General features: G+C 40.0%; 2 protein-coding genes across 6 annotated transcripts in view; one reads left to right on the plus strand and one right to left on the minus strand.

Moving 5' to 3' along the window:
- LOC137325264 (peroxiredoxin-1-like) overlaps positions 1-373 on the minus strand; it is a 38,413-nt gene extending 38,040 nt beyond the window's left edge. The window contains exon 1 of one of the 2 annotated variants that reach the window (XM_067990145.1): positions 277-373. The gene's annotated coding sequence lies outside the window, so the exon portion shown is untranslated. The remainder of the gene's footprint in view (positions 1-276) is intronic. The other variant, XM_067990147.1, reaches the window with a different exon arrangement.
- A 195-nt stretch (positions 374-568) lies between these two features.
- akr1a1b (aldo-keto reductase family 1, member A1b (aldehyde reductase)) overlaps positions 569-14,173 on the plus strand; it is a 32,925-nt gene continuing 19,320 nt past the window's right edge. The window contains exons 1-3 of one of the 4 annotated variants that reach the window (XM_067990142.1): positions 569-742; positions 2,318-2,410; positions 10,904-11,023. In XM_067990142.1, coding sequence (XP_067846243.1) covers positions 2,324-2,410; positions 10,904-11,023 — 207 coding nt within the window. In that variant the 5' untranslated portion in view covers positions 569-742; positions 2,318-2,323. Of the gene's footprint in view, positions 743-793; positions 842-2,317; positions 2,411-10,903; positions 11,024-14,173 lie in introns of those variants that run through there. The other 3 variants (XM_067990143.1, XM_067990144.1, XM_067990141.1) reach the window with 3 other exon arrangements.

Consider the following 14,173-nt stretch of genomic DNA (forward strand, 5'->3'; position numbering starts at 1 on the left):
AAGAACTTCCGTGGCTAACCTGTCTGAACACCAACGACACCTTTGATTGGTGTGATGGTGTCCCAGCCTAATATAAAGATATGCGATTTGAGAACCTCTCATTCACTCACTCACCTGACGAAGGAGATAATCTCCGAAAGCTTGTGATTTTCAAATAAAACTGTTGGACTATAACCTGGTGTTATAAGATTCCTTACATTTTTTTTAAACCGTAATTTTTTTTGTTATAAAGAAAGGCATTTCTGTATAATTTGATTCGAGAAGGCTAAATTTTACCTGCCGTTTATCACCGAGCTCTTCACACGCCTCGACCCTTCACTGGAAACCGTTAAACGCGCCCAAACCCCGCGCGTCCCCCGGCGCGCATGCGCAGCCAGCTTTTGGGACCGTCGAACCCACGGTTTGAAACGGTGCGCGTGAGAGATTTTATTTTTCGTCTCATTATCATCTCAACAATAATTTTTTTTTTGTTTCAACTTTCCTCCATCGGCATAAAAAATGTAAGACAGAATTTTTCTTTTGTAAATATTTCTCAGTCTGCCAATGACGCTCGATGACGTGTGGTGCGCCTTTCAGGAAACAGCGCGTTAGTCGCGTGAGTGGGAGAGGACGGTTGTAAGTTTTGTTCAGGGAAAAAAAAAGCCGGTGGGTAAAACCAGCTTCTTCTGTTTAAAGTAACAGAGTGCGCCGGCGACAGTGATACTGGAAGAACAGAAAATACACAGCAGTTTGGTCAGCGTTGGTAAACAGGTTTTTTTTGGCATTTAGGGTGTGTGTAGCTGCTCATGTGTGAGATATGTTGCGTACAATGTTGAAATTTGCTGGACTTCTTGATATGCGGGTAGGAGTATTATCTTTAACTTGGCTATGTTTTACAGTAATAGGGTTAAAGGAAACTTTATTCGTCCAAAATGTGGGAAAGTTTTTGGATCTCACACATGTAACGTGTTTAAGTGGAAAATTGTTAAATGGCTGAAGTGATGTTAACAGGAAGCAGAATGATACAACTTTCATTTGTGTAGCACCTTTTAATGTAGAAAAATGTCCCAATGAGCTTCACAGCGTAATCAGACAAAAAAAAATCAACGCAGAGCCATAAATGAGTGCAAATTATTGTACCCTGAGCTCTTCCTCCTTTGATCAAATTTGGGTAATACTAGAAGTATTGCACTTCACTGCAGTGTAGTCCCAACTAGAATGCAGTTCTCATCCCGTTACCATTCATTGCAACCATTTTATCATGCCCAGCGGTGTAATCTGATAAATATCTTTCACAATGAGGTTAACTAGGTCAGTGCTTTTTAAACTTCTATGTGGGGGACCCTCTTAAATATTTAGTGATCCTCTATCCTATTTTCCCAAAGGATGGTGTCAGCTATCTGAAACAGTGTGATAATTGCAGAAAATGACTTAGTGTATAATAAAAGTCACAAGCTAGTAAGTCAACAAATGCAGGAAAGAAAATCTGAAATCTGCTGACATTTGAGCCCTCCCTCACCCTGGGTGCAGTTTGAAACCCTACAGATGAGATGACACATAAGAGAGTTAGCGATGTCTTGTATTTACAAGTTGTGTGTTTCAACTTTGAAGGGGCAGGATGTGAAAGATTTTAGTCCTATTTTTAAGGCCTAAGCAAATCTCCAGGGTAACAAGTAAAAACGTGCTTTTTCTTTTAATGCTGGTATTCTGCACACAAGTATTTGTATAAATTGTATTACTTGTGAAGGCCTTAAAGCCAATTTATGTACCATTTTGTGGCCAATGCGTTTGCCAACACCATACAGACCCCCAATAAATGTTTCACTCTTTCCTTTTCAGTTCTTTTACTCAGTTTCCTACTCCATATTTTATTTAATTTTTCTCCTTTTTTTCTCACTTTTAAAAATAAATATTAATTCTAACTCTTTCCTCCTGAAGGAACCCTGTTTGAAGTACAGTTCCACAGGTGCTAGCTGCTTTCCTGTACCACGTAAACTTAAATAGCAAGTCTTGGCACACTATTCAACCATAGAGGGCATCTTGCTTGAGCCCGACCTTGTGCGTGCATACATGCACTTTCCAATGAGGCTCATTGCATAGCAATCGTTGGGAACCCTGCTTGATTTCACCACTCTTTAACTCAGTTTTTTTCCCCCCCTTGATTAATTGTGTGGCTTAGTTTAGATACTAATATCAACTTTTTTTTAAAAGAAAATTTAAATTCTCTTTTTTTAAAAAAAGAGTAGGTAGCATTGGTTTATGAAGTTCAAAGGTTTATAGAATATTCATTTGTGTTCATGTCTTGGAACTTTTAGAAATGTTTATTTTGTTTCTTTAGGTTAAAATGTCAACTTCTAATTATGTTGTGCTCAATACTGGACAGAAGATGCCTCTCATTGGGTTGGGGACATGGAAAAGTGCTCCTGGCGAGGTAACCTAACCTACACAGACAAAACTTGATTGACTTTCTTTTGAGCAGCAGCAGTTGTTTGTTTTTCTAATGAATTGATAACTGATTTGTATAGTATGTAGCTAGCCCACGCAGGCAGCATACATGTACTTTTTTTTTCCTGCTATTTTTCTCAACTTTCTCCCATCTCCTTTTCTAATGGTATTGATTCCTTGCTGAGATAAGGGCCATGCACTCGTGGAACAATGATTACATTTGTGAGCCTTCAGGATAAATGTTGGCAGGCTTATCAATCATAGAGTATAACAGCTGAGGCTGATCCCACCCTCACCTGACATCCACACACGCACACTTTTAGCAAGTCTTGTTTGAAAGTGGGTGGAAACCACCTTTTTTTACTTCTGCCTCATGTTTAGAGTACTTTAATGACACTCACTCTCCTGTTGTGCGCGCTCTCTCTCTCCTGCCTTGTTACATTCCCCTTAAACGGTCTTCGCGTCCCCTATGACCAGAAGCTGTCACCTTGACGATTTCTGTCCTATAGAGATCTTGTATCTTGATTCTCAGCAATCGTAAATCACCAGTGTTCTCTGCACCTTTGCTTTGCTCCAAACTATTTTGAAAGACAGAAATATCAACACACCACCCTCAAGTTCTTTTCAGGCTACAAGTTGAATGACTAGATTTATTTACAATGACCTTTAACAAGTAAATTACATAGAGAAGAGCAAAGACTTGCACAATGGCTGCGTTAAACTGCTGGCCTTTTGAAACTATACTCTATTGAATATCGAAAGTCTCCATGTGCAAGTTTTCAATACAGTTCTTGCATCTCTCATTCTCCTTCCTCATGATGCAATCTCTCCTCTCCCACAGTTCCCAACAAAGACTTTTTAAATGTCATATTTTGTCACTATTTGTATGGAGTTCACCATGAATTTAATGCAGCCAGAAAGTGCAGATCTTGTACTAGTTAATTGCTTAATTGTCAATTGGAATTCTCTGTTCCAAAATTGAATGATTGCACAGAATGGCAATGTTCGTATTTTTGAAATAATCTTCCTGGTTCACGTTAACACGTCAAATCAGTCGGAATGCCTAGAACAAAATATCTTCCAGCAGCTAGAAAAAGCGCATTGGACAGCCATCTTAATGGAGCCCGTTGTCAAGCCCCTAATACCACGCTGACAGAGATCAGCTAACAGTCAGCACAGACTGATGATAGAACGTGGAACCTTCCAAGACTGTGTAGCTCACCTACTCAGTAAATTTGCTTAGCTATTGAGGGAACTTATGCATGTATTTCAAAAGCACCTTGTTGGAGGGTAATTTTCTGCATTGACATACCAAAATTCAGCACTACGGAGTGATGCAATCCAAGTTTTTTTTTCTACTCCAGAGAATTGAGTTTCAACCATAGTATTGGGGGAAGGGAAATAAGATGGGGAATCTCACTAGTTGCTTTGATGTGGCTACCCAGAGTGATATCTGTGATGGACTGGGAATAGGCTATGCATCTTAACTCCTGCATGCAGGAAGTGTGCAGTACTAGGGAGAAAATTGGGAGAAAGAAAGGTTCATATTAATGATTCAAATGCTTCTGAATGACAGTAACAGTCATGGACCCCTCAATTTGAGGGGACTATTATTTTTCCCCCAGAACGTGTGTTAAAAAAAATTGGAGGAAAGGAAGCTAAGATTCTATATCTTTTGAGATTGGTTTACATTGAGCTCTCAGGTTTAAAGAAGTATTCTCTTAACCTTTTAAAAAATATATGAATTATAGTGATTCTTTTATTCATCTATTTCAGGTATTTTTATAAGCTTTCATAAAGCTTAAAAGAATTGCTGAGTCTGATGAGGAAAAATTAGCTTTCACAGAGACTGTCTAACCCAGTGTTGCTTCAATATTATCTGTTAATTCAGCTGGCTTATAACGGTAACTTTTTAATACTTCCATCGACACCCTGATGTCATCAATACTTATATTTTTCTTTCATTTTTTTAAAAAGAACTTCAATAATAATTCAGCTTTTGTATTGTCTTTTTTAAAGGGTTTTGATGGTGAGAATCTCCCCATTTTAACTATGCAAAGAATTCATCAGTTCAATAATTTACTGTCAGTGAGCAGCCCAAGTTTGTCCTTAAACAGGTGATTCCTAGGAATCATTATAGATTCTAGTATTTTAAACAATGAAAATGTGATAGTGTAGTATTTCAGCCTATTTTCTAAAGCTAAAACAGAAAAATGCTGGAAACGCTCATCAGGTTGAGCAGCATCTGTCGAAAAAGGAGAAAAGTTAACATTTCAGGTCCGTGACCCTTCATACTACTCAGTTGAGGAACAGAATTAATGATTAAAAAATCAATGACTTTGTTTTTGTTAAAAAAGCAGTGCCATTGATCTTTCTAAGACATAATCCGATTGTCACAGCAAGAATTAGCTTGACAATCATTCATTTCACGTAAATCAATGCATTATGTTGTGCTTACATGCATATCTTCGTAGGTTATTTAAGCTATCAATCTTTTAACAATCAAATAACTGTTCATCAAGTATATCAAATTGACAGTTAGTTCATGTTTGCTTATTTTCGGCAAGTGATAAGCTGGGAAGATTGAAGTTACAATAAATCTCTGGGTAGTATCTGGTTTAATATGTTTTCCTACAGTGCATGATCTATTCTGTTTTCCTAGCTAATATCTTAAAAACAACAGATTGCTTTTGTCCCTCCCTATTCTCCTAAATTTATTAGAAAACCTGGTGAACAATAAGTGTTAAGAGCACTCTGTCGTCTACATCTCCCCTTCCTCCTCCTCTCCTCGCTTCCCCACCCCCCCCCAAACAAAAAAAGAGAGCTGGGAACAATATTTAACTTCTTGAGGAAAATTAACTTTGCATTTTGAGAATCATTGGTACAGCTAAGAATATTCTTCTTGCAGCTGGAGGGAAGAAACCTGGCACAGTGACTGATACTTGAATTTTTTTACAGTCCTAGTTGTTTGTGCAATGTCTGATCACAAGAAAGCTGGCTGACCAACCAACAGCACACATTTGTAAACAGGAAACCAGCTAGCTTCTGATTAATTTTCAGATGTGTTCAGTTTTCACATGTCCAAGTGACCTTAAAACCCTTCAGGTGACACAGTACAGTTAAGCAAATAATGATTTTCTTTCTCTCTTATGCCCTCTCCCTAAAACATTCATCTCCCCTTTCTCTGAGGGATGCTGAGATATAGGCATCAGCAGCCTTCGAGTGTCCCAGTCAGCTGATTTTCTTCCTTTTCTCTTTCTCCCCCCCAATCCGACCACTATAATGACACAGACCGATTTCTGAGATCACCAAACTCTGCACAAACCACAAATCTAACTACGGAACTTTTCGTTTTTTGTCTCGGTAGACTCCACCGCATATAGCGGGTGCGTTCGTGCTAACCCAATCTGCCCGCTATGCGCTGTGACCAGTAAAACCATAATAGGTTAAAGCAATGAAATAACTCCTGCAATTGTGAACAGTGCGAAAAGCTGATTGAAGCTGCCTGAAGCCTCCACTTTCAGCGATGCCTTTGTAATTGACTCCTATGCTAGCTATCTGCCCAATATAGGCGGCTGTCTGTGATGAGCGTGAACAGTGTAAGTGGTGAGGACTGTACCTTATTTTAGTGTGCCAAGCACCTGTACTGTTGAGTTGTGTCTGCAGGTATGCCTTTTTACCCTAGTCCACTCTTTGCCCCATTGATCACCCTTCTAAACATGTTTCTGCTTGTTATCTTCCTAGTGAACGCCATCCTCTTTCTCCTAGCAGGTATTTGTAGCATAAACTTTTGATATGTTTATTAATCCATTTAGAGTTGCCCCTGTTCAGATTGTGCTTACTGGTATGTATTTGTCCTGCATGTTCAAATTCACCCTTTAAAGGTGATTCACCTAATGTCAAACTTTTTTTGTTGAATAACCTCCTCCCAATTAATGTGCATAATTTGTTTCCTTATTTCTTTGAAATTAGCTCTTTTAAATGTTCTCCTGTTTTTTTTTATTCCTGAACCGCAGATCGTGTAGAACTTTCACTGAGATTGCTTTCCCTCAAGGGTACCATGGCTTACACTTTTTTTGTACATTGTTTGAGTTATTTACAAATACAGGTCAAGATGAGCACAACCTCTTGTGGCTTCTCTGATACACTGGGCAGAAGCAGGCATGTATCACACTTACCAACTGACTCCAAATCACTTGGTTTTCCCAATGTATATTGGGTTGATTGAAATTGCCCATTGAAACAAACTTCCTGTTCTCTCTCAACCTTCCTATCCCTTTATAGAGTGAATTTTCTTTCTTCATTGTGCTGGCCTGGAGGTCAATAAGCATACCTCAAGTGCCAGCTTGGGTTTTGTCATACTGAAGATGTCTAAACAGAGTAGTTCTTTCATTCTCCATTAGGAATGTTGGGTATCCTGACACACATGGCTACACCATCTCCTTTTCTGTCCACACTATCTTTCCTGAAGATTCTATCCCCCAAATGTTATACTCATTTCCATCTTCTGGAGTTAGCCAAGTTGCTGATATTCCTATTTCCATCATTTCCTGTGGCCACTAGCATCTTGTTCTAATGCTTCTAGCATTTGTGTATATTTACCTCTTAATGTAGATTTTCTTCTTTCATGGCCCTTAGTGGCTGAATTTTCCTGGTCTTGGGTACATGTATATACACGAGTCCCTGTGTTCATATCTACCTGCTAACTACCTTCCACTCTAGTTCAGTCTCATCCAGGGATCTTGTTTTCTCCTTGCTCTTTCCCCACCTTTTCTAGTTTTAAATGATTCTTGATTGCTACCTCAAGGTCATTTGCAAGTCTCTTTGGTATCAGCCTTGGCTCAGTGGTAGCACTCTTGAGTCAGAAGGTTGTGGATTCAAGTCCCACTCCAGAGACTTGAGGACACAATCTGGGCTGACACTCCAGCACAGTACTGAGGGAGTGCTGTACTGTCGGTGGTGCCGTCTTTCGCATGAATGTAAAAGATCCTATGGCCTTCCTCAAAGAAGAGCAGGGGAGTTCTACAGATGTCCTAGTTAACATTTATCCATCAACCAAAACCTAAAACAGATGATCTGATCATTTATGTCATTGCTGTTCGTGGGACCTTGCTGTGCACGAATTGATTGCCGCGTTTCCTATGTTACAATAGTGACTACACTTCAAAAGTATTTAATTGGGTGTAAAGCGCTTTAGGACATCCTGGGGTTGTGAAAGGTGCTATATAAATGCAAGTATTTCTTCTTTGTCCCTACCAGGTTTAGGTACATTCCTTCTCTCCTGTAACCGTCCTTGTTTTTCTAAAAGTTGTATAATTGATTTATTTTGAAAAAGTCTGTGTTTATCAATAGTGTTGAGAAATAGAACATTTTCCATTTCAAGTATGAAGCACTCCCGGGTCAGAAATGCAGAATAAATGTCTGTCTACTGAGCCTCAACAATGTCCTTCAGCCCCAACCTTAGCAAAGTACTCTCTATTCGTCAGTATGACAGTTTTCCATTTCCCACACAAGTCATCCTATGGGTTCTGCAAGTTCAAATTGCTAATTTCCCGTAGGATCATTACTCCAGCAAAGAAGACTTTCATCGTATCCGTTTGGACTGGATTTGAACTTGGATCCAGCGGTGATGGTTCATTGTCTCTACCCCCGCCCCCCCCCCCCCCCCCCCCCCATCAATCTGAGTTTTTTTTAACCAAATTTTGAGTTATCCTTTAAAAAGGGCATGCTTATTAAGACGTGATGGTAAAATTAAAATGCCAACACTTATTTATTTGAACGTGGAATGGACATTAATCTGTGGTAAGTAGTTCTATACTACAGTTTCTTCATTTCCTTGATTTTTTTTTCCTAATCTTGCTGAGAGTTTGGTTCTGGAATGGGCTCTCCAAACTGCAGTTAGTGCAGTTATTTTTACACTTTTCACTGTGGTGGGGGAAGGGAGGGAAGAGGATGGAGCCCCTGGAAGTACTGGATTGATGAACTCTTGGGGACTCTTGTAACAACCAAAAAATCAGGGCCAGCTACCCAAAGGAACACAGTGCTGTTGTTGCAGGAAATATTTTCTCATTTATATAGCAGCAAAAATGATGTGCTAGTAAATCAACAAATACAGGGGTGGAAAAAAAGAGAATTCTTGAGGCACTGGGCCCTTGGTGCTCAGTGTGCTTCTCCCCAACGGACACAGCTATGATGATCTTGCAAACCCCTTAGGATCAGGTGCTCTCGGTCTGAAAGCCTTTAAGTGTATCATAGGTACAGCACAGGAGAAGGCCATTTGGCCCATCATGCCTGTGCCAGCTCTTTGAAAGAATTATCCAATTAGAGCAAGGGAATGGGACTATCACCATAGCCCTGTAAATTTTTTCCCTTCAAGTATTTATCCAATTCCCTTTTGAAAGTTACCATTGAATCTGCTTCCACCACCCTTTCAGGCAGTGCATTCCAGATCATTACAACTTGCTGCGTAAAAGAATGTTTCTTCATGTCGCCTCTGACTCTTTTGCTGATCACCTTAAATCTGTGTCCTTTGGTTACCGACCCTTCTGCCACTGGAAACAGTTTCTCCGGTTTTGACAGAGTAAATAAGTTCATGATTTTGAACTCCTCTATCAAATTTCCCCTTAACCTTCTCTGTTCTAAGGAGAACAACCCCAGCTTCACCAGTCTCTCCACACAACTCAAGTCCCTTGTCCCTGGCACCATTCTAGTAAATCTCTTCTGCACCCTCTCTAAGGCGTTGATATCCTTCCTAAAGTGTGGTGCCCGGAATTGAACAGAATACTCCAGCTGAGGCCTAACCAGTGTTTTATATAGGTTTAGCATAATTTCCTTGCTTTTGTACTCTATGCCTCTATTAATAAAGCCCAGGATCCCATATGCTTTTTTAACAGCCGTCTCAACCTGTCCTACCACCTTCAAAGATTTGTGTCTGTGCACCCCCCAGTCTTGCTATCAAAATGCATCACTTCACACTTCTCTGCATTAAATTTCATCTGTGTAGCATCACAGTAACTTATTTTTATTTGGAAAATGGTACGGGCAAATATTCTATTGATACCCTTAGTTTAAAAACTTCAGCTTAAAAAAAGACATCACATCATTGAGCTAGTTTAGTTGTATGTCATTAGCAAGTACTAATTGTATCAGGTATGTGTTTGGGAGGAATTATCTAATAATGTGAGGGAGCATAGTTGAAACTGAAGCAAATTTGTTTGAGCATTAGTACATGTTTTGTGTTTTTCTGTTTTTCCAATTTTGGTGAATTGTGCTCATCAGGATGAGGGATGCCGGTCCTTGGGAGCAGAATATTTTTCCACTTTGGATGTCAGCATCAAACAGGCTCTTTCTACTCTGCTGAGCAACATGCCTTTCTGCCAAATTTCAGGCAAATATTCTCACTGTGGTAATAAAGTATTTACCATTTCCCACACCAACCATTCTTATGGCACCACAGAGTGAGATTGTTTATTTGTACAAAGTTATCAAGACTGCCCAAATGTATTTCACTGACTTGTAACTGAGGGAACAAGAATGAACACACTTGACCTTATCAGGCTGAATTGGATTTAAACTCTGGTTGTGCAGAGATGTAAAGATGCTGTTTTAACCAACTGTGACAGCCAATTTCTGAGGAAGCTGAATGCCCATCAACGGAGACAAAGTGACAGACTAATTCACATTGTTGGAGTACTTCAATGCTATCACAGAAGGAAGGGACATCCTCACACACCACCTAGCAGACAGTCCAAGAACAGCAGTGGTACACTTCTGGGAACAGTTGTCAGCCTGCATCTTGGCTGGAAAATTTTGTGCTGTGTAGGAAGGGATGAGGAGAACAATGTGCACCACATCATGAAATATGTTAGTGTCTTCCATAAATCCATCAATATATCCACTTGTCACAGTACAGTACCTTGTGTACACGTCATAAATGTCAACATGTACTCATCCAAGTGTCCTTCAGCTTTAACCATTAATGGCTGCGGTATCACTTCTGTTTTCTCTGAATTTGCTAGAACTATGGATGTGTTGCATAGAATTATACATAAGTGCATTGTTTTTTGTAGAGGTGTTGTGATGTATCAGTAAGTGAAGTCATGTTTATCTGCTATCAATTACAGGCCATGAACAATCCAAATAAATAAGAAATTGAAGCTCTTGTTTTCCCCCTACCCTTCCTATCATACATTCCTGGAGCAAGAGAATAGGCTGAAGAACTGCCAGGCCATTGCTACTTTATACAGTAATTAGCCACTGAGAGATGTGTGAATGTATCTTGGGATGACCGGTGTTTTAGCTTATCTATGTATCTTCCCCCACCCCGGAAAAAAAAAAGTCTTGATTCCCATGGTGGCACAGTTGAGATTAAGAACTTTTCAAATAGCAATTTATCCCAACTGGAATTTTATTCATGCTGGAAAGGACCTTGGAATTGCCCTTTAAGACCATGTCTGATTGTGTTTTCTCTTTTGCTTAGGTAAAAGAAGCTGTCCAGAATGCTTTAGAGACAGGTTATCGTCACATAGACTGTGCTGCAGTGTACAACAATGAAGCCGAAATTGGAGAGACCCTTAAGGAGACAGTTGGTACTGACAAGGTATAGTGTAAGAATTTAAATGTCCAATTGATGAGGATCACACCGTATAGACATAGAAAATAGGAGCAGGAGTAGGCCCTTCGAGCCTGCTCCGCTGTTCAATATGATCATGGCTGATCCTCTATCTCAATACCATATTCCTGCTCTCGCCTCATACCCCTTGATGCCTTTTATGTCTAGAAATCTATCTAGCTCCTTCTTAAATATATTCAATGACTTGGCCTCCTCAGCCTTCTGTGAGAGAGAATTACACAGTTTCACCACCCTGTGAGTGAAGAAATCTCTCCTCATTCCAGTTCTAAATGTCCTACCCCATATCCTGAGTCTGTGACCCCTCGTTCTGGACCCCCCCAGCCAAGGGAAACATCCTCCCTGCATCCAGTCTGTCTAGCCTTGTCAGAATTTTATGTTTCAATGAGATCCCCTCTCGTTCTTCTAAACTCGAGTGAATACAGGCCAAGTCGACCCAATCTCTCCTCATATGACAGTCCTGCCATCCCAAGAATCAGCCTGGTGAACCTTCGCTGCACTCCCTCTATGACAAGTATATCCTTTCTTTGGTAAGGAGACCAAAACTGCACACAATGCTCCAGGTGTGGTCTTACCAAGGCTCTGTATAACTGCAGTAAGACATCCTTGCTCCTATACTCAAATCCTCTTGCAATGAAGGCCAACATACCATTTGCCTTCCTAACTGCTTGCTACACCTGCATGTTTGCTTTCAGTGACTGGTGTACAAAAATACCCAGGTCCCTTTGTACATCAACATTCCCCAATCTATCACCATTTAAATAATACTCTGCCTTTCTGTTTTTCCTTCTGAAGTGGATAACTACACATTTATCCACATTATTCTGCATCTGCCATGTATTTGCCCACTCGCTCAACTTGTCTAAATCGCCTTGAAGCCTCTTTGCATCCTCCTCACGATCCCACCTAGTTTTGTGTCATCAACAAACTTGGAAATATTACATTTGGTTCCCTCATCCAAATCATTGATATATAGTGTGAATAGCTGGGGCCCAAACACTGATCCCTGTGGTACTCCACTCGTCACTGCCTGCCACCCTGAAGAAGACCCGTTTATTCCTACTTTCTGTTTCCTGTCTGTTAACCAATTTTCAATCCATGCCAGTATATTACCACCAATCCCATGTGCTTTAATTTTTCACACTAACCTCTTATGTGGGACATTATGTGGAATAATGAATCCAGATTTGGGTTTGATAGGGTTTTTGTGATGCGTTTTTATTCTCGTCATCTTGCATAAACTGACTGAATTACAAAGATCCAACTGCCATTCAATTGCCATCAGGAATTAAATACAACATTGGCCATGTACCATTTAACTCTTGGCTCAACCCAAAAAAGTACCATAGCCTAAACAGGACCCCATTTGATGTATTACTGACTGTTATTTCACTAAATCTCCATAGTACTGGATAATATGATTATCAATGTAATCTTTGCAAACATCAGCTGGGTTCAACTTAAATGTAATAGTAATATTCATTTTCAAGGATTCCAATACATGCTTGGCAAAATTGATCCTTTTCAGTTTATATAGTAAAGTGACAGTTGGCAGTCATGCTCTTCCTGTTTAAATGTATATCTTTGAAGATGTTAATATTAAAAATATGCAGCCTTTTTGATCAAGTCTAAGTTTAACTGCTGAATCAAAACAGTTACCTATTTTCTCTCTGTGCTGGTTCCAACTTCTGGAGTACGCCTTCAAATCATCTGTGTTCCTGGATTTTCAGCCATCTTCTGGCTATCACTGTATAAGAACATAAGATAAAAGCAGGAGTAGGCCATATGGCCTCTCGAGCCCTCTCTGCCATTCAGTAAGACCATGGTTGATCTTCTACCTCAACTCCACTTTCCCACCCTATCCTCATAGCCCTTGATTCCCTTAGTGTCCAAAGACCATCAATCTCAATCTTGAATATACTCAACAACTGAGCATCCACAGCCCTCTGGGGTAGAGTATTCCAAAGATTCACAATCCTCTGAGTGAAGACATTTTTCCCTCATCTCAGTTGTAAATGGCCAACCCCTTATCTTGAGACTATAACCCCTAGTTCTAGACTCTCCACCCAGGGGAAACGGCCTCTCAGCATCTACCCTGTCAAGCCCTCTAAGAATTTTATACATTTCAATGAGACCACCTCTCATTCTTCTAAACTCAGAATATTGGCCCATTCTACTCAGTCTCTCCTCATTGCACAACCCTCTCATCCCAAGAATCAATTTAGTGAACCTTTGTTGTACCCCCTCTAAAGCAAATATATCCTTCCTTAGGTAAGGAGACCAAAACTGTACATAGTACTCTAGGTATGGTCTCACCAGAGCCCGATATAATTGCAGCAAGACCTCCTTACTCTTATACTCCAACCCCCTTGCAGTAAACGCTAACGTACCATTTGCCTTCCTAATTGCTTGCTGTACCTGCATGTTAACTTTCTGTGATTCGTGTACAAGGACACCCAAATCCCCCTGACTACCAACATTTCTTAGTGTCTCTCCTTTTTAAAAAAAAATTCTGCTTTTCTATTCCTACCAAAGTGGATAATTTCACATTTCCCCATATTGTACGCCATCTGCCACCTTCTCGCCCACTCACTTAACCTGTATAACCTTTGCAGCCTCCATGTCCTCCTCATAGCTTACTTTCCCACCTAGCTTTGTACCATGAGCAAACTTGGATACATTACACTCACTCCCCTCATCTAAGTCATTGACATATATTGTAAACAGCTAAGGCCCAAGCACTGATCCTTGCGGCACCCCACTAGTTACATACAACCTGCCAACCTGAAAGTAACCTGTTTATTCCTACTCTGTTTTCTGTCCGTTAACCAATCCTCAATGCATGCTAATATATTACCCCCAATCCCATGAGCCCTAATCTTGTGTAACAACCTCTTGTGTGGCATCTTATCGAATGCCTTTTGAAAATACAAATATACTACATCCACTGGTTCCCCCTTATCTACCCTGCTAGTTACACCCTCAAAAAAAAAACTCAATAGATTTGTCAAACACTATTTCCCTTTCATAAAAACATGTTGACTTTGCCTAATCATATTATGATTTTCTAAGTGCCCTGTTACTACATCCTTAATAATGGGTTCTAAGATTTTCCCTACT

This window comes from Heptranchias perlo, chromosome 9 (genome assembly GCF_035084215.1).
Source record: "Heptranchias perlo isolate sHepPer1 chromosome 9, sHepPer1.hap1, whole genome shotgun sequence".
Classification (NCBI taxonomy): domain Eukaryota; kingdom Metazoa; phylum Chordata; class Chondrichthyes; order Hexanchiformes; family Hexanchidae; genus Heptranchias; species Heptranchias perlo.